A 20,338-nucleotide genomic window follows, 5' to 3' on the forward strand; every position below is an offset into this window, starting at 1 on the left:
AGGCCTCCGAAGTATTACCGCCTCATAGAGAATACGATTGCGCTATCGAATTGGTACCAGGAGCTAAGCTTCCTAAGGGTAGGATATTTAACCTTTCTTGTCCCGAACGTGAAGCCATGAGGGAGTATATCCAGGAATCCCTGGCCAAGGGTTACATTCGTCCCTCTTCTTCTCCGGTAGGTGCTGGCTTCTTCTTCGTAGGGAAGAAGGATGGGGGTCTTAGGCCATGCATTGACTACCGTGGCCTGAATAAGGTCACGGTAAGGAACCAGTATCCCCTTCCTTTGATTCCTGATCTCTTTAATCAGGTTCAGGGGGCCCAATGGTTCTCTAAATTGGACCTACGGGGGGCGTATAACCTTATTCGCATCAAAGAGGGGGATGAGTGGAAGACTGCGTTTAACACGCCCGAAGGCCATTTCGAATACCTCGTCATGCCCTTTGGGTTGTGCAATGCCCCTGCGGTCTTCCAGAACTTCATAAATGAGATTTTGAGAAATTACCTGGGGATATTTCTTGTAGTGTACCTTGATGACATATTGGTGTTTTCCAGGGACTGGTCCTCCCACATAGAGCATGTCAGGAAAGTGCTCCAGGTCCTTCGAGAAAACAAACTGTTTGCCAAAATCGAAAAATGTGTATTTGGGGTACAGGAGATACCATTTTTAGGTCAAATCCTCACTCCTCATGATTTCCGCATGGACCCTGCCAAGGTTCAGGCTGTGGCTGAATGGGTCCAACCTGCCTCCCTGAAAGCGCTACAGTGTTTTTTGGGGTTCGCTAACTATTACAGGAGATTTATTGCTAACTTCTCGGTCGTCGCTAAGCCTCTTACGGACCTCACTCGCAAGGGTGCTGATGTCCTCCATTGGCCCCCTGAGGCCGTCCAGGCTTTTGAGACCCTCAAGAAGTGCTTTATCTCGGCCCCCGTGCTGGTTCAGCCCAACCAAAGGGAGCCATTTATTGTGGAGGTTGACGCGTCCGAGGTGGGAGTGGGGGCCGTCTTGTCCCAGGGTACCAGCTCCCTCACCCATCTCCGCCCCTGTGCTTACTTTTCTAGGAAGTTTTCGCCCACGGAGTGTAACTATGATATTGGCAACCGCGAACTTTTAGCCATTAAATGGGCATTTGAAGAGTGGCGCCACTTCCTGGAGGGGGCTAGGCACCAGGTAACGGTCCTTACCGACCACAAGAATCTGGTTTTCCTAGAATCTGCCCGGAGGCTAAACCCGAGACAAGCTCGATGGGCGTTGTTTTTTACCAGATTCAATTTTTTGGTTACCTATAGGGCCGGGTCTAAAAATATTAAGGCGGATGCACTGTCGCGTAGCTTCATGGCCAGCCCTCCTTCGGAGGAAGATCCTGTTTGTATTTTGCCTCCAGGTATAGTCATTTCCTCTATCGAGTCCGATTTAGTCTCTGAAATTGCTGCTGATCAAGGTTCAGCTCCTGGGAACCTTCCTGAGAACAAGCTGTTTGTTCCCCTGCAATTCCGGCTAAGGGTACTTAGGGAAAATCACGACTCCGCACTATCTGGCCATCCAGGCATCCTGGGTACCAAACACCTCATTACCAGAAATTATTGGTGGCCTGGTTTGCCTAAAGACGTTAAGGCCTACGTCGCCGCCTGTGAGGTTTGTGCCAGGTCCAAGACTCCCAGGTCCCGACCAGCGGGCTTACTGCGTTCGTTGCCCATTCCCCAGAGACCTTGGACACATATCTCCATGGATTTTATCACCGATTTGCCTCCATCCCAAGGCAAGTCGGTGGTGTGGGTGGTGGTAGACCGCTTCAGTAAAATGTGCCACTTTGTGCCCCTCAAGAAACTACCCAACGCCAAGACGTTGGCTACCTTGTTTATCAAACACATCCTGCGTCTCCATGGGGTCCCCGTCAATATTGTTTCTGACAGAGGGGTACAATTTGTTTCATTGTTTTGGAGAGCCTTCTGTAATAAGTTGGGGATTGATCTGTCCTTCTCCTCTGCTTTCCATCCCGAAACCAATGGCCAAACGGAGAGGACTAATCAGTCTCTAGAACAATACTTAAGATGTTTTGTCTCTGACTGTCAATTTGATTGGGTTTCTTTCATTCCCCTCGCCGAATTTTCCCTTAATAACCGGGTCAGTAACTCGTCAGGGGTCTCTCCCTTTTTCTGTAATTTTGGGTTTAATCCACGGTTCTCCTCCGTTTCACCTGGTTGTTCCAACAATCCCGAGGTGGAGGTCGTTCATCGGGATCTGTGCACAGTCTGGGCCCAGGTTCAGAAGAACCTAGAGGCGTCCCAGAGCATACAGAAGGCTCAGGCCGATAGAAGACGTTCTGCTAACCCCTTGTTTGTGGTCGGGGATCTGGTGTGGTTGTCATCCAGGAACTTGCGTCTCAAGGTTCCGTCCAAAAAGTTTGCTCCCCGGTTTATTGGGCCGTATAAGGTCATTGAGGTCCTCAGTCCTGTCTCTTTCCGGCTGGAGTTACCCCCGTCTTTTCGTATACACAACGTGTTTCATGCCTCCCTCCTGAAACGCTGCTCCCCATCCTTGGCCCCCTCGAGGAAACCTCCTGTTCCCGTCCTCACCCCTGAGGGGGTGGAATTTGAGGTGGCCAGGATCGTGGACAGCAAGATGGTCCAAGGCTCCCTCCAGTACCTGGTCCATTGGAGAGGATACGGGCCCGAGGAGAGGACTTGGGTACCCGCCCGGGATGTTCACGCTGGGGTATTGGTCAGGAGGTTCCACCTGCGTTTCCCCAGTAAGCCAGGTCCACTTAGAAAGGGTCCGGTGGCCCCTCATAAAAGGGGGGGTACTGTAAAGGATCTGCCAGGCACTGCTTCGGGGTTAACTCCCAGAATTAATCAGTCAACACCTGAGTGTACATCCCTGAGACAGACACCAGCTTCCTCCACTCAGGCTGGCAGGCTTAGGAGTGGGATAGCCTATCGCAACCTGGCCAGACTCAGCTAGCTCCCGCCCTCGGTCTATTTAAGCCTGCTCTTCCTGTCCATCTGTGCTTGTGAATTCTTTCCTTGAGGTTTCCTGGCCCAGCTACAGCTCCTGCTACTTTTTGATCCTGCTCCATACAGACCCCGGCTTACCGACTACTCTTCTGCTTTTCGCTTTGTACCTCGCACTCTCCTGGCTTGACTCGGCTCGTTCACTACTCTGTTGCTCACGGTGTTTCCGCGAGCAACTGCCCATTTCCCTTGCTTGTATTCCCTTGTTTGTTTGTCGTGTTTGTCATGCACTTACTGAGCGCAGGGACCGCCGCCCAGTTGTACCCCGTCGCCTAGGGCGGGTCGTTGCAAGTAGGCAGGGACAGAGTGGCGGGTAGATTAGGGCTCACTTGTCCGTTTCCCTACCCCCCCCCACCATTACAGTGGAGTTATAGTTTAAATACTGTTTCTAAGGATAAGTTTCTAGCTACTCAAAGACAGGATATAGATGACGTCATCAGACATTCCAGATGTATTTTTAAAGTGTTAACTGTGAAGAAAAGCGTTAGCGTATAAGAGGTAAGTGTGGACGTGTGCTTCCTATGGTTCTTATTATCTGATTGGTTAATATGTTATTAAAGGTATATAAATAAAGGGACAACTTCTGCTATTGAGAAAGGAGCTCAGATAGGTGTGGTCCTTGACTACTCTAACATTGTAAATATGTTATATATCGACCCTCGCTCTCTAGCTGAAGAAGAAACTAGCTGCCAGACTCCATCGGAATTCTGTTTGAACAGTGTACGTCATATCATCCTGAATATCTAATACTTGTCATTTCTAAAAAAGGTGGAACAGGATAATGCACCCACACAAATGTTTTTCGACTTTCAGTAAACAGATTCTAGGGGTTTGGTGTCCCAAAGAAATAAATAACACTTTTCCCTGCATTATAATCCATGTATTTCCATGGGGTCCGTCTAATGGGAATTCATTATGCCCACATTAAATAAATCTGTTAGCGAGGCTTAATTAGCAGAATTAAAGATGTCAACCTGGCAATTATAACTGTCTGAAAACATTTCAATCCCGCAGTGATAAACATGCTGCACTCTATAATTATGCTGAGTATTGCTATACCCTGGGAATGAACTGGCAGTATTTTATAATGATGCAGAGTATATCTATATTTCAGCCATAACCTAATCAGAGATATCAACCCATAGGCTGATATGTTTTCAGAACAAGAATAGCCAACACCTGTCAAATCTTTTTAGAGCTTTCGCCACCTCCTGGCCAACTCTTACTTTCTGAAAGACCCCCTTTTTTCCTTATGTCGATCTAGGTGCCCATTCGGGCAGTTCTTGGCCCAGGGCCTAGAGAGTTCAATAATGTCCTCCAGACCTCTGAACCCTACATTTTCTGGTCTCCCTGGTCTTTTAGTCATGTTAGAGATGCCAAAGATTGAAAAGGAACCCTGCCAACCCTAACTATGGATGAGACTACACAGAAAAATAGGATTCAAGGGTGATAATTAAAGAGGTTTTTTTCATCTTGACCAGTGATGGCATATTACTAGGATATACCATCACTTCATGACTGGTGGGGATCAAACCCTTAGGACCCAAGCCAATCCCGAGAACAAAGGGGCAGAAGCCCCTTTGGGAGTTTTAGGCAAACTGTGAGGATCAAGGGGGTACCCAGCAGTTTGACCCCGTACTAGTCAGTAAGTGAGTCCCCCTTCTAATCACTTCAACTTAAAAAGTTTATCCGAAACTGAATTTTTAATTTTAACTGGCGTTGTCCTTTCAACTGGTCTGACGACTATGGTCGTTTTGAGAAGAAACAGAAGTATCAGTTAGTTTATAGTTTTTCAATTCCAGCATTTTAAGCTCCAGTGAATATCAAGTTAAAGAAGTTGTATGAATTTATATAAAAAAAGATTTACTTATTTTCCCCCAGAAACAAGCCTATGGGATATGTCTGGTATTACAGATCAGCCCCATTTACCTGTTGGTTGCATAAATGATGTTTGGGAAATACAGCTGCTCCTCCGATTCTAATGAACAGTATTTAGATCACCCTGGCCATTGGTTTAGTACGGGCAAGATTTTGATGAAGTCATTATTTTGCCCAAATTTAGCTTTTTTTTATTAGAATACAATGGCAGAAATTTACAATCTGTCCAGTTATTCAGGACATGGCATCCATTACCACCAACTTTATCCATAGTGCCCTAGATGATACTACTGGTTTCTTGGTTGGAAATGATTGACTGGATTGGCATTATCAGATAATCAATCTAGCTACCCATATAACTCCCACAGTGGTATTATTCTAGCTTAGCACGACTGGGTGGATTAAGAGAGGTCTTGGTTGCTGAACAAGAAAAGTCCTGTTTCCTTTACTAACCCCAACCCCCATAATAATGCTACTCTGGGGTCAGGATAACATATTTTATTAGAGCAGCATTTATCTAGTATATTTTTACAGGCCCTTCAGTTAAAACCCATGAAGATGCTACATCTGACATACAGGCTGTGTCCAAATAAACAGTTAACCCTGTCAAGATATCCTCAATTGGGTAAAGGGAAATTTTTCACAGAATAACTAGGTATATCTGCCATTTAGGAAGACTCAAGAACTTTTTATAGAATGTTTCTTTGTCAATATAACTTGCTTCCAAAATATTTAATGGAGTACACGGTTATTAGAAAAGTTAGATGTGAGCCCTCGCAGGGATTCAGATGCCAAGAAGGCTGTCAGAGGTAAGGGGGCTGTTTTAGAGTCCACATGTGGTCCTATGTATTTTTGTGTTGTCATTTTTGGGGAGACATTTAGTGTCTACACCCAAAAGTTTTACATTAAAGAATGCCCAGCTTAGATTCAATGGTTCTCTTTGACAAATACTCCTTAGAAGGGCTGTCTGATTTTTACAATGCCTTTTTGTTCGGAATCTGCCCAAAGAATCTGCCCAAAGATTACAGGTTGTCTTGTTGCTGAGACACCCACTGATTTGCTATCATTTATGGGGGAACCTAGCAACACTATCATTAGAAATTAAGCATTACACATCATATTACCTTTTCCATCAACTGTCTTAGCTGCCGACTTCGAGGGTCTCTGGAGCAGGTGGTCTGTGCCGGAGCCACCACTGTGCAGATGCATTTGCCGTCGGGGGCTTGCGCTGATGTATAAATTTGCCACCCATCTTCAGGACCGGGAAAGAGGGTCTGAAAAAGAAAACGGAAAATGATGACATTACGGATATTTTTTTTTTTTACTTAATTATTTACAACAGCATGAAGATCTCCAACAATGTCCAAATAAAAGGAAGCTGTTACCAAGACCCTTTAACATCTTACAGATGACTTAATAATGGCAGAGAGTCACTAAATTACTTCCTTAGGTACCAATTAAGGGCCCGGAAATATCCAAAAATTGTAAGAAGTATATGTGGTGGCTACTTGAGATGGTAAAATTGAGTCGCCTGGTTCAAGATTCACATTTTGGAGCTTCAATGAAAAATGTTCTTGTTTCTAGTGGTTACTTTAGAAAGGAAGCCCTTTACTCAACCCCTGACTCTAGAAAAAGTACATTTATATTGGGTTAAGGGATTGGAGTGCTTTTTTGGGGCCAGGATGATCCCAACGGAGGATAAAAAGAAAACCTTTTTTGGAAAGGTTTTCCCTCCATTGGCATCAAACCCAATCATTGTAAAAAGAAAATATGAAGACGCATAAAGACCATAAATACCATCATGTGAACGCTAAATAACCCAGGTCTTACATCCATCCACTACAGATTTCCAGATTCTATACATTCAACATAGAGTCAAATAACAGTAGACTGGCCAAGCAAGAATATATTGTGTGTATTCAATAAATGTGAATTTTGTCACAGCAACTGAAAAGACGGCGGCCCTAAAGGCTATGCAAACTTTTTTTTTTTTTTTTTTTTTTAATAAAACAAAGTATCATGGATTTGAAACAACTTTTTTTTTTTGTTTTTTTTGCTGAAACCAGAATACCTTTTTTTCTTGTTTTTTTTAAATTATTTTGATTTTCACAAAAAATCATAGGGAAGGGAGTGGTTGAAAGGAGGGATACAGAAAGGAAGCGAGGGAGTAAAGGGTGGGCAAGGTAAAACATTACATCAAGAAAGATATAATGAAAACATAAAAAATTGTCTCCGCCGATGGTTACAATTTGGATCGTATAATAAACATACATAAAAGGTTGGATCAAGTATGTCATAAGGAAACAGTCTAAGGGACACTTTTTAGTTGTTTTTTATTTTAAAAATATTGCTTTTAGAGATACATTTTCTATGTATTATGGAAACATAGAAGCTGTGTATTGTGCTCGAATCCGTCGGGTCAGCGGGACTGACGTCTTAGGTTCATAAACTTAGGTGTGATCGATAACAGGTAAGCGGATAAAATTCTAATAAAAAAATAAATTAAATAGTTGTTTAAAATACCATGATAGATTGTTTTATTTAAAAAAAATACAGTCAAAAAGAAAAAAAAATGGTATATTCCTATTGTATTCACTATTACAATATGGTCTTCTACAATAAGAGTCAGGACATATGTCAATGATCTTTCTTCCAGAAACAGCACCACTCATGTCTATGGACTTTACCTGGTTTTGCAGCCAATTAACTTGAATGGTATGAGCTGCAATACCAAAAACAGCCACTGGACAAGAGTGGTGCTGTTACTGGAAAAAAAACAGCCAAGTTTTCCTAACCTCAGACAACCTCTTTAATTATTTGAGCTGCAGTAGAGTTTTAGTTTAATTTTGATCCCCACAGATGCAGAAATGTAACGGTAACGTGTATGTCCACCTATGAATACTATTTAAAGTTTCTATATAGATAGAATTTGCACAAAAAGTTTAGTAGCTTTGTAAATAAATTACATTACTTATCTTGTACTGATCCGGAGCTACAACCTGTATTATAGTCCAAAGCTGAATTCACAATTCTGCAGGCTTTAGAGCAAAAATCTCCCATTATGCCATGTTGGCTTAAAGAGGCTCTGTTGTCAGATTATAAGTGCCCTATCTCCCACATAATCTGATTGGCGCTGTAAAGTAGATAACAACAGTGGTTTTTATTTTGTCCCACTGCATTATAAGAGCTTAGCTATGCTATTTGGGGGTGTTTCCAATGATTATAGGCAGAATAGTGAGTGCAGCTCTGGAGTATAATACAGGCTGGAACTCAAGATCAGTACAAGATAAGTAAGGTATTTAAATAGTGAATCAACTTTATGTAGACTCATTCTTTATATGAATTCTCTATATTAAATATCTCTAACATGAAATACACTAGAGCAAAGATCTTTCCTGATCATATAGTATGATGTCATAGTGTGCCTTTCAAATGATGTCATAGTGTTCCTTTTGAATAATGTCATAGTGTTCTTTTCAAATAATGTCATAGTGTTCCTTTAAAAAATGTTTGTCCTGCATTGCATTTAGTTGTATTTAATGGAAACTGGGAATCTCTCTCATTGATTTGTAACTAAACATTTACTTTTAAATATAGGCTCAGCATTAGTGATGAGGATCAATAATCTGTTTTATGTGTTCACATTAATATTATTCACGATGTTAGCCTCCCATCCACCATATCTCATTGGCCGTGGCCCCTCTCACGAAGCCCTAATTTAATTTAATTTAATAGTAGAGATAGGAACTGAGATGTCTCCGGCGGCACTACCTATTCTCAGCAGAGGAAGACTTAGGACCTAGTAGCTTTCTGCCCTATACAGTCAACGGGCACAAGAGTCAGATCCCCTTTAGCAGCGATGTAGCTTGACTGATTGCTTTTGACACTGCTATCGATCAACTGACTGAATGTCTCACATTAAGTGACAGGACCATGCTTGCATACTGGCATGACTATGCCCGTAGGCCATACACCTGTCAGTTTTGAGCGCTCTGTTTTTTGTCTGCATAGAAGAGTTTTGTCAACTGTTTTTAAAGGAGTTACTAAAACCCATGTTCAAACACATGAATAGTATTAACCAGAATGGCTACAAAGAACACCTACTAGTCAGGAGGACTATGCATTGCAATTAGCACAGTGTAATACTCAACTTCCCCTGTGGGGGTGCTGTAGGGAAATTGAACACTTTCTGCCAGAGTACCCCACAGATTACAACTTATTGCTGCGAGAAACCCTATGATCAGCTTATTGTAGTGAGACCTTTTTAATGAAAAACAATTATTAAAAGTGAACAATTTATTTAAGGTCCAATGCTGCTATATCCAAATTATTGTAGAGCAGGGAATTTAGAGGTTCTATCGTACTTGAGTACTACACCACGGGCAGACTTTGCACTTTGACTACAAACTTTGTGTAGTCTGATCCTCCAAATATGTATTACACCCTTCCACCTTCTCTCCTCGTCATGCTTACCAGACAAACAGTAGGAGATGGGGGAAGTCAGAAGTCATTTGTATGAAAGCTGTATACACAAAACGATAGGATATTTCTAAACAAGATTTGCCAAGTTCCTTCTTTTTAATGATTAAAACTGTTTGTTTTTTTGCATAGGGTTGACATACCATTTAAGCTTTGTCCCCTTTATATTTTTTGTATTATTGTTTTAATTTACCTCCTCTTCCAGGTGCAGTCACCTTGAGTCTTTTTAAGGGATTGTCTCATCTCGACAACCCCTTTTCATATGCCCTATTTGGTTATTTAGAAGTCAGAGGGGTCATCTGCTAAGGATACCCCTCTATAAAACCAAAATGGTGAGCCAATGACAAGCAGTGACTCTCACTTTGGATAACCTGATCCATCCATGTATTACATTAACAGCAGTTCAGTTAAATGGCCGCATGCAGTATTACTTTTTCCCGGTAGCGGGTGTTGCATAGGGAACGAGCAACCACGCAACTTCCCCCTGCAAAATTGTCAGTTCCCGTAGCAGGTCCATGGGAATCATGGTGGCTCTCTTATTAACCCTCTCATGTGGTCAATCTCAATATTTACTTTGCTGCAGCGACGCAAATAGATGTGATCTTGTTTAATGGCAGATCGCGCTGCCTGGTGCTCTGCCATTAAAGAGATCAGGCTGACACCGTGTTAGCTCGATCCTCCTGAAATGACAGGGAGCTGAAATGTTTAGCTTTTCCGATTACAAAATACGCTAAACATTTGTTCTACGGCGTTACAGCAATAATGTGGGTGAAGCAAAGTTCACATATCTGGAATTGTTATACATAAGAGAGGACAGGGATTATTTTGTGACATAAATTTGTCCGGTAAAAGTAATTATGTAAAATTACAAAAGGGAAAAAATTAAGGAAATTGTAATTTTTTTCCCCTTATTTTCCACTGCATAAAACGGAAAATACAGATTCTGTCATGCTAGCACATTAAGGCCTGCTTCACACGGCCACATTCAGATCTGTAAGATACGGACTGTATGCCGGACCGAACACAGTTCAGAGAGCCAGACTGGGAATTCTGTCCTCTACTGAAAACATGGCTACAGAATGAGACAGTATTCCCGCAGGAAGGCATCACTGCATCATGAATGACTACGATGCTAGTCCGGTTCCCTGAACTGTGTTCGGTACAGGAAATACGGCCTACATAGGGTCCGTATCTCACGGACCGACATGGCAGAGAAGGAGAGGACCGAAACATAAGCAATTTATTCCGTTAGAACTACCATTGATTTCAATGGTAATTTTTTGTTGCAGTTGATTTCCGTTTGTCTCTGTTCTCTGGGTTTTTTCTCTGAAACAAAACTTCTGCAGACTGCACTTTTATTTTCGTAAAAAAAAACAAAAAACCTAGAGAACGGAGACAAAAGGACAGCAACTTAAACAAAAGAATTACCATTGAAATCAATGGTAATTCTAACGGAACCGTTGCTTTCCGTTTAATCTTTCAATCCTCTCTTCCTCTGACGGAAGAGAAATAAACGTATACTAACGCTAGTGCGAAATTATCCTTCTGGCCTAAAAACGGATCAGAATAACGGATTATACAACGCAAGATTGAACTTAAATGCAGCAATAAATTATCCCTAATGCACTCTTAGTGCCATATTTATGCCATGGTGTAGGTCATACACCCTGACGCACACCACTCACATCAGCTTCCGGCATTACTGAAGCGAGGCATTTTCCGCTATTTTATATCTTTAAAATTTTTTGTTGACGGTAAATAGAAACCACTTCATGGAAATAAATATCAATATTAAAGTCTCTGAAGAACAGCGCAATTTTTTAAGCGGCATGTATCGGAAAATTGGACATGTTTAGATCTTATTACACAAGAGATCAAATGTTCCGCTTCTTTAAAGTACAAATGTCCATTAGAGAAGCCAAAGTCAAAAATGTAAGTTCCTGCAGACTTGAGAGCAGACATTTATTGACTTGTTAATTTAATCAAAATTGTTTTCCCCTGAGTTTGTTGTACATGAATGCAAAATGAATAATAAAAAGCAACGGGGAGAGAGGGAATCGAAAAGGGTATAGATAAAAGGGTACAGAGAGAGCAGTGAGATCACCACACACAATTCCAGGGAATGTTTAATGTATTTCATTTCGGCCTCGTTAATTCGATGTAAAGGCCCTATTACACGGGCCAATGATCAGGCAAATGAGCATTCGTATGAACGATCATTCCCGATCATTGCCCTGTGTAAACAGGGCAACGATCAGCAAACGCTCGTTCATTGGCTGATATGCTCTTTTATGCAGCACCAATTATTATTGTTGTCGGCAGCACATCTCCCTGTGTAAACAGGATGTGCTACCGACATGATGAAAAATGTATTTGGACGAATGATCGGAGTAACAAGCGCTCGTTCCCAAACATAAGCAATCATTGCTCTTTGTGAAAAGAGCAATTGAGCGGTGATCAACAAGCTATCTCGTTAAACGGCACTCGTTGAACGGCCTGTATTGGGCCGAGTAATAGTACCTAAAGTCAGTGAAAAAGAAATCATGTGTTTGTTCTGTTTTTTTTAAATGCTGTAGCTATTTATGTTTTATTTTTAAAAACTTCCTCAGGGCGGCCATATTGGAGGAACAAACTTCCTTCCTGTATTGTCTGTAAAGACAGTCTAGCAGGGTGTGTGTGCTTTATGAAAGCTAAAATGAATTGCAGCAAATTGACAAATATACGTCCATAGACTTAAACAAGTTCGAAAAAGATATGGCTTATTGCTCCTCCAAAGCTCAGGAATGGGGGGGATAAAGAACCACATCTGAGTGAATAGTGTATATTGTTGGTTCCTTGGGCACAGAGGCAGAATTTTAAACTTATGGGCTCCAATGAAAAAGTTTTAACAGGGTTTCCGCCTACATTGTGCAATTTATAATACTGGTGTCTTCTTATGCTTATGTGGCAGAGTAACCTTTGGAAACGTGTGCGACTGCTACCTCTGCACCTCATATTGCTACACGCCTTGCGGGGCACTTACTAATCCAGGTGAGAGAGGAGGCCTACACTCATTGGTTGAGGTGAGGTCAGGTGGCCTCACCCCACCTACTGTAGGTTCCGGGCATTTGTGGGGGTTCTCTTTCGCCTGGATCCCCCTTGAGGAAAGCTTACCACTGTCATGGCCCTTTCTTTGGCTGTTTCATTTTGTTACAATGCTATAAAAAAAATTAGGCAGGGAAAAAAAAGCTAAGGGCTCAGTGTAATTGGGTTTACCTATTGTTGATGGAGATTTTGGTTAATGTTCATTCAGTTGTTAAGTCACAGTTACCACCAAGTAACCTGTTAGGGGGGGGGGGTATACAATCCTAGGGGTAAGTTGCTTTGTCAATGTATCCATTTCAATAAAAGTTTTTAACCGATCCCCGCCCATAAAATAATACATTGTTGTAAGTGTATTTATTTGTAAAGGCAGTAGGAATGGTTAAAGCGTAGGTTGGTGGTTTGTGACTTCCCCTAGACTAAAATCCCTGGTGCTCTAGTGATAATAAGAGCTGACTTTGCCTAAATCTTCACAGCAAAGCTGAAAAGTGAGATGCAGAAAACTGTAATTACAGTCTATAGTGTACACTCTAGTGGCCAGTGTGAAAACTGCACTATTTATTTTCAATATATTCATACAAATGAAAATAAAACAAATCAAACATCTTTAAAAAATATCTTTATAAAAAATAGCTGAATTAAATAAGTATAAATCTACTAATAAATATTGTTTTTTATGAGACTTTCCCTTAAACCCGCTGGGAGTAACTCACAGAAGGAAATAGACAATTACGGACATTTTCTTTTGAATGCACACACATTGCAGTCAGAGAGTTAAGACCACAGAACATTCAAGTTGCAAAGCTCATCTAGAAATCTTACTGTGATTTACACAGCTCTCTTTATATGTAACCCAACCAGCTGGGAGATCCATCTTATAAACAGCCTTGTTCTGCACACACTAAAACTGTGCCGAGAGCAAAGTGCTGAATGCGCAGTCTTCCCTCTCTCATATCCATTAGCAGGATTGGAAAACAAGAGGGAGTCGGGCTAAAAAAGAACAAATTATCAAGAGTTACAGCAAAAGCCAACAATGGGATTATGCTACAGATTACACGTCACTTATATAGTGTTTTATTTATGTTCTTTTTATATGCGTTTTATATATAAATAATGAATGCCTACAAATCTGTTGATGGATCCTATTAATTTGTATTGGGTTCAAACTAATGGTAAAATTTTAGGACCAATTTTTTTTAGGGCTCGTGCACGCAGCCTTTTTACGGATCCAGGTTTCACGTAGAAATCTATGGGCTCATACTCTATTTCTATATAAGGTGAAACATGGAGGTTTTTTTTTCTTATGAATTCATATGGAATCCATGTCAAAATAAACGTGGCCTGCTCCATTGGATAGCGTATTATCGAGGTATACACTGTCACGAAGGGTCTGTGGACCCACTGGGCCATACCGCCTTGGCGGTAAGGCAGCTGGCCAACAGGGCCCAGGTGAATGTCTATAGTTCGTATAGGTACCTGTGGCAGCTCAGAAAGCACCAGGGCAGGCTTGGCTTTGACTAGGCAGCAGGTAGACGTCAGGCAAGGTGAAGCAGGTCAGATGTGAAATACACCACGACACGACTTTGGCACAGCACAGTGCTTGACCAGTATGGTATGGAATGCAAGGAACAGGAACTGACAGCCCGCAGCCACGGACATTACAGTATCCCTCCTCTTATGCCCCCTCTTCTTGGGACCAGAGCGAGAGAGAAACTTCTTCAGAAGAGTAGGCGCATTGAGGTTCTCCTCTGGCTCCCAAGACCTTTCTTCAGGACCAAACCCCCTCCAATCCACCGATTAAAAGGTCTTTCCTCTCACTTTTTTGGTGCCCAGGATCTGCTGAACCTCAAAAGTGTCTGCACTAAATGTATTTTTAATACAGACACATAAAAAGCATAATTTGATCCATCAACAGCAGCTTGTTCACAGTTTCCAGGAAGCAACATGGGATTTATTTTACTGTACTAAAAGTAGCTAAAAATTAAATGATGGTATATATCACAGATGTGCTGGATTTTCTATTTTAGGTTTATATTGCTAATGTTAATTAAAGATAGAGTTTTTCTTTAAAACAACGAACATTATTGACTTACAACCCGGTGTGATGTCGGCAATATATCTGCACACTTTTGTGGGAAATTTCAGCACACCAGATGATATGTGAGCACCTTGATATTAAAGGATATGCCATAAATGTCAGATAGATGTGGGTCCAACACCTATGTCTAGCACGAGGCCCCCTAAACTCCGTTCTACCTTCTCTGTTCCCGCTGCCACTCCGACCATGTAATTAGAAACCAGTATCATCAGAAACATGGCAGGACCCATTATTAGTCAACGGCATCCATCAGGCTTTGTTGGGAACCAGTCATGGCTCCATTAAGAATACTGTGAACAGAACCTTATAATGCTCTGGTGTTACCTTTTTTTACCATTAGAGGTTAAATAGTGTGAATTTCCCTAAAATTAGCTTCCAGTCCAATTCGTTGAATAGCTAATTTGATTCAATTGCGTCCGAATAAATTTGAATGAAAATGTGCCCCGATTGCCCTGTAAAACTCACGTCTGACTCTCTGATGTCTTGTAGGACTGTTTCCAAGATAAATCCAACCCCTTTCAAGCCAGAATGTCAAAGTGAGCAATACATATGGGTAGAAGAAGCTGTCATTTTCCAAGATTTGTGCTCCACAAACCACAAGAGTTTTCGGAATTCACCAAATCCAAAAGTTTTGGGAAATTCAAACCAAATTAAATTCACTCATCTCTACTTACCATTCCTGTACTAGAAAAATTCAAGACCAAGTCACCAGTACTGTAGAACAGTGCACATATGAAAACATGGCCAAAGTTACTCAGAGTTGGGGGTACGTATAGAGCATAAAGGAGAGAGTAATCAGCCATATTGTTGGCATCAACAGAAACGTTTTGCCGACATTCGGACGTGTCCTCATGCGTTATGACATTTGTGGTTGGGCGCCAGTTGGATACTGTCTTTTTTTTATAGTCTTAGTCTTACAATCTAACAGAACACCTTAAAATGAAGAGGTTTTGCTAGAAATTATATATTGTAAAATTATTTTTATTCCTCCTATAGAGGAGCTGAAGACTGGCATGAATATTGTGCTGGTCCCATTTCTGTTCCTTGTGTTCTCTTATTATACTGCTAACTGGCCACTGTGAAGGTTGTAGGGTCAAGGGGTGTACCAAGCATGGGGGACATAAACATTCTTATTCACCGCTTCCATCTTTTCTTGTCCGCAGGAGGGCCACACCAGATCCTCTCAGGCTGCCACATCAGGCTGTGTTATGGCACAAGCAAAATCATATGCGATTGTAACGACGGGGGTAGGGAAACGGACAAGTGAGCCCTAATCTACCCGCCACACTGTCCCTGCCTACTTGCAACGACCCGCCCTAGGCGACGGGGTACAACTGGGCGGCGATCCCTACGCTCAGTAAGTGCACGAGACAAACATACAAGGGAATACAAAGCAAAGGGAAAGGGGCAGTTGCCCACGGCAACACCGTGAGCAACCAGAGTGGTGAACGAGCCAAGTCAAACCAGGAGAGCACGAGGTACCAAACGCAGAGCAGGAGAGTAGTCAGTAAGCCAGGGTCGGTATGGAGCAGGATCAAATAGTCAGGAGCTGTAGCTGGGCCAGGAAACCACACGAGAAGAATCACAAGCAAAGGAGGAACAGGAAAGGCAGGTATAAATAGACAGACGGCGGGAGCTAGCTCCGTCTGGCCAGGCTGCGATAGGCTCTCCCACTCCTAAGCCTGCCATCCTGAGTGGTGGAAGATGGAGTCAGTCTCAGAGACGTAGATTCAGGTGCAGACTGATTACCTATGGGAGTTAACCCCGAAGCTGTGCCTGGCAGATCCTTTACAGCGATGCACGTTATATGTGACAAAGAACACAACGTCCTGACCCTGACCGGCTTTAGGGCCATGCATGTGCTGTGGAACAGACCTTGACTGCCGGGGCCTCATGTGGCAGACTGAGGGGATCTGGGAAAGGGCCCCTTGCAGGCGTCCTTACTCCCTGGAACTGGTCTCACCACCTCTGACTGCGATCATTACGCCACTGGTAGGGTCCATTCTAAGATGCCAGCCTACCCTCCCTGCTTAGCTTAACCACAAGGACCACCTGTATGGTATGTATTATGCATTTTCCAAAACTGTAGCTCAAAGCTCCTGGAACCCCCACCACGATGAACCTTAAGACTCCTCTTTTTTTGGAATAGAGCAGCCTTTGGACCCATTGAGGCCAAACCGGAACTGGGCTTCAGTGAGGCCATGTTGATCTGGCTGGATAGACACTAACAACAGAAGGCACCTGTGCAAGAACTGTAAATGGGCATCTTGTTTTTCAACTGCTAATAACAGGGTGCTAGCCATAGACCACCTCATTCATGACTTTTCAGAAAATCCCTCACCAGTGTGCTAATCCACCAGTAATTGTGAGGCATGAATTGGAATGAGTGTAGGCCCTTACATCGGCTCTAATTGACAGTAGGGAGCCCTATTTTTATTTATTTTTAAGCTAGCACTCAGCCCCCTTGCCTACAGGGCCACTATGCGACTGTATAGTTTGTACATATGGTATGACTGCCCCTGTAATCTGAGTAAACATGCTCTAAGCCTGTGAAACTTCCGTAGAGCTATACATGAGCCCCACTGTGACTCTAGCCTGCAGGGGGCAACATACACCTGAAGCTGGCCCTCAGATCCGGAATGTGACTCCTGTATACCCTCACAACTGGCCATTACTATTTTGTAAATCAGTGTAAACAAATAAAAATGCCAATTTTGCAAACCCTAAAACGGCCATTTTTGAAATCTAAACAAAGTCTAATCAATTGAACAAATTCTTCTGAGACTCTCAAATTACCCAAATAAAAAGCAAATGCAAAACAATTAGTCCCAATCGAAGAGTAGAAAGTGTAGACTGTCTGGTGAAAAACAAAAACTGCTGAGTGTAGTCCAGATCCAGGTCCCCCGTGCACGGAGAATGATACTGATAGCGGTATTATTAGTCTGTCTGGGTTCAATGGCTGGAAGAAAGTGCTGCACCCTCTACTTTTCACTGCTGGCGTACTCTATGATTATATAAATCTGGATCTGTCATCTGTAACTAGAAGAGAGGTAACGGTGATTGCCGCCATAACTCACAGGCTTTAAAGCAGCATTTCAACAACATCCGATGCATTTTCAAGGCCACACATGTTCCCTGTCTAGGACTTTACAGTAATAGTTTATATCAATGCTGATTACAAATATTATTTTAAAAACAAATTCCTTTAATCTGGCATCTGATTGTCAAGAATGTCTGATATATTTGCAAATACCTGCAAAATATTTTAGAATCCCACAAAACCAGACTGACCCCATATAACCAAGTAAGTACATTTCTAGGACTGTCCAGTAATCCAGAAAATGGGATAGTTCACTTCCCAACTAGAAGTGGTTGAAAGGAATTTTACTGTAGTAATTTGAGATGAGCAAATTTACCAAAATTTATTTCGGGTCTGCTTCAATCGAATCGGATGTCCGATCTGATCCGAATTAAGAGTAGAGCTGGCTGCCTGCAAAGCATTGTGGCGAAACCCGTCCAAGGTTATGTGAATCTTTTTCTAATCTGTAAAATGACGGCCGCCATTTTACCACGGTCCGTGTGTCACGACCCCCAAAAGTTCCGTATATGCCCGAATCCAAAAGCTTTTGGAGGTTCGGACCAAATTTGATTTGTGTAGAATCTATTTGCTAACCTTTAGCAATAATTATAATAATAAGACTATTAAAACCCGCACCGAGATCCGTGTCAAATGCGATGACTATCCGCACCCCGCGCAGGTGAAAGGAAATTCCGCAAACCTGTTCACATGCTGTGGAAAATTTCCACACAGATATTTTTCCACGGAATGGAAAAAAGAAACGTGTGAGAGTTGGAAGCATGTTACTTCTTTCGCATGGAAAAGCTGTTGTTTTACACACGCGGGTTAACCCCATCGAATGACGCCAATCCTCGGGCAGATCCACGGCACATCAAACTGCACATCCACAACAGAAATCCGAGATAAGCCTTCAGATTTCTGCCGCGTATCCTCCAGTAAATATATGTTGGATTTGCCTATGGCAAATCTGACAGGTCTGAACATAGCCTTACAGCAGACACCAATAGGTTTCAGCCTCATAAATTGTATGGTTAAAGGAACACGACTGGCAAACTGACTCGAGGTGTTCTGAACAGCCTGAAGGGGGGGGGGGTGCATGACACATGGATTCTCGCTGTAGTGTTTATTTTAATTCCTATGTCCTGCACCGCCCCCTTATGCCCTTCAATAGGCATAGCACATCATGTCAGTTTTGCCTGAAGTGTTCCTTTATGTTATGTTTATTGAATTGTTTTGCACTGTAACACCCCTACCTGGGGGGAAGGAACCTAAGGCATTGGTCAGCTTGATATTTTTTTGTGTTCAAGAGCAGAATTCCAAAACCACAGTGAAGACTGACACGACAACGCCAAACAGTAGAAGTGGAAATGTAATCCTGTAAAGCAATCCAGATGTATATTGCATTCAAGCTCTCCGAAATGGCTATAAGCATCCTGATGGAGGCAATTCGAGGTGATCACCCAGCATCTGATATCCCTGTTGTAGTTGAAAATAACCCAGAAATGACTGACTAGAATATAAAAAGACTTCACACTGGTGGAAAATTCCTGAACTTTCCAGGTCACTGTGCAATATAATGACCTTCGGCATCAATTGGACGAAACAACCATGTGACCTCATGGACGCAACATCACTTAGTCCTAAGATGTGAAAAATCCGGTGCATGTCAGGAGGAAAATTCTATACAGTAGGTATATATATTATAGATAGATGGATGGATGGATGGATGGATATTTGTTTTACTTTAGGTTGGAATCGCAAATAGCGTTTTTAGGAAAAACGCCCCATTTTTTGTGGCGTTTTTCCTGCCGTTTTTGCGGCCAGATGTTAGCTCAAAAGGTGTTAGCTCAAAGTCAATGGGGAAATATAAAACACTCTACAAACATGGAATTTTTTTAGGTGGCTTTTTTAATTTTAACTTGTGTTTTTTAATTTTAACTTGTGTTTTTTTTTGGTCATTGAGGTTCTTCCAAAATCGCAGCAAGTCTGGCTGTGGCATTTTTTTGCAACATTTAGTGGCATTTTTATCCCATAGACCTCCATAGTTTGTTTTTTTCCTCTTTTAAGAAACGCAAGTGTCATTGTGTGTTATATTATTTTATGGCGTTTCTTGCGTGTATTTTTTACCCGAAAAAAGTCTGTTTTGCAAAGAGGAATCATTGCATCACATGATCACTGATTTTCAAAGGAAAAAAATGCCACCTAAAATAAACAGAGATAGTAAAGCATACTATTTTGAATAAAACATCACCCAAAAAGGTTTTTTTGGACCAAAAACGCTGCACAAAAAGTGTGCGTAAAGGAGGCCTTACTGACTTTCCTCTATTTAGGGGAATTGTCCAAACCTTGGACATCCCCTTTCATTTTAAGCGTAGACACTTTATAGGCAAACAGCAATACACAAAGTCGTGATCTTGGCATCGACCAGAGTTCTTTCATCAAATTCTAAATTGCTTTGTTTCTCCATCGCAGAGATCTCTTCTCCAGAGGATTTCCCTTCTATGGCTCGTCTCCTATTTCTTTATTTATCCATATTTGAAGTCGACTTTCTAGAACATTCTTTTTCCCTCTTGCCTTTCTGAGCCTGTCTCTATCCATCAAACGAGCTGTCTCTTTCTTCATCTCTCTGTCCGGCTTCCTCTCGGTGATGCTCGGCTTTGTACACCTGACGGACTCCCTTGTGGAATCCCTCATGACCAATCTCCTCGCTAAC

General features: G+C 42.1%; 1 protein-coding gene across 2 annotated transcripts in view; it reads right to left on the minus strand.

The window, feature by feature from the left end:
- Positions 1-20,338, minus strand: part of OLFM2 (olfactomedin 2) — a 270,986-nt gene that overhangs the window by 85,762 nt on the left and 164,886 nt on the right. For both annotated transcript variants that reach the window (XM_075858947.1, XM_075858948.1), the window contains exon 2: positions 6,013-6,162. In XM_075858947.1, the coding sequence (XP_075715062.1) occupies positions 6,013-6,162 (150 nt within the window). The remainder of the gene's footprint in view (positions 1-6,012; positions 6,163-20,338) is intronic.

Source organism: Rhinoderma darwinii, chromosome 3 (genome assembly GCF_050947455.1).
Source record: "Rhinoderma darwinii isolate aRhiDar2 chromosome 3, aRhiDar2.hap1, whole genome shotgun sequence".
NCBI lineage: Eukaryota > Metazoa > Chordata > Amphibia > Anura > Rhinodermatidae > Rhinoderma > Rhinoderma darwinii.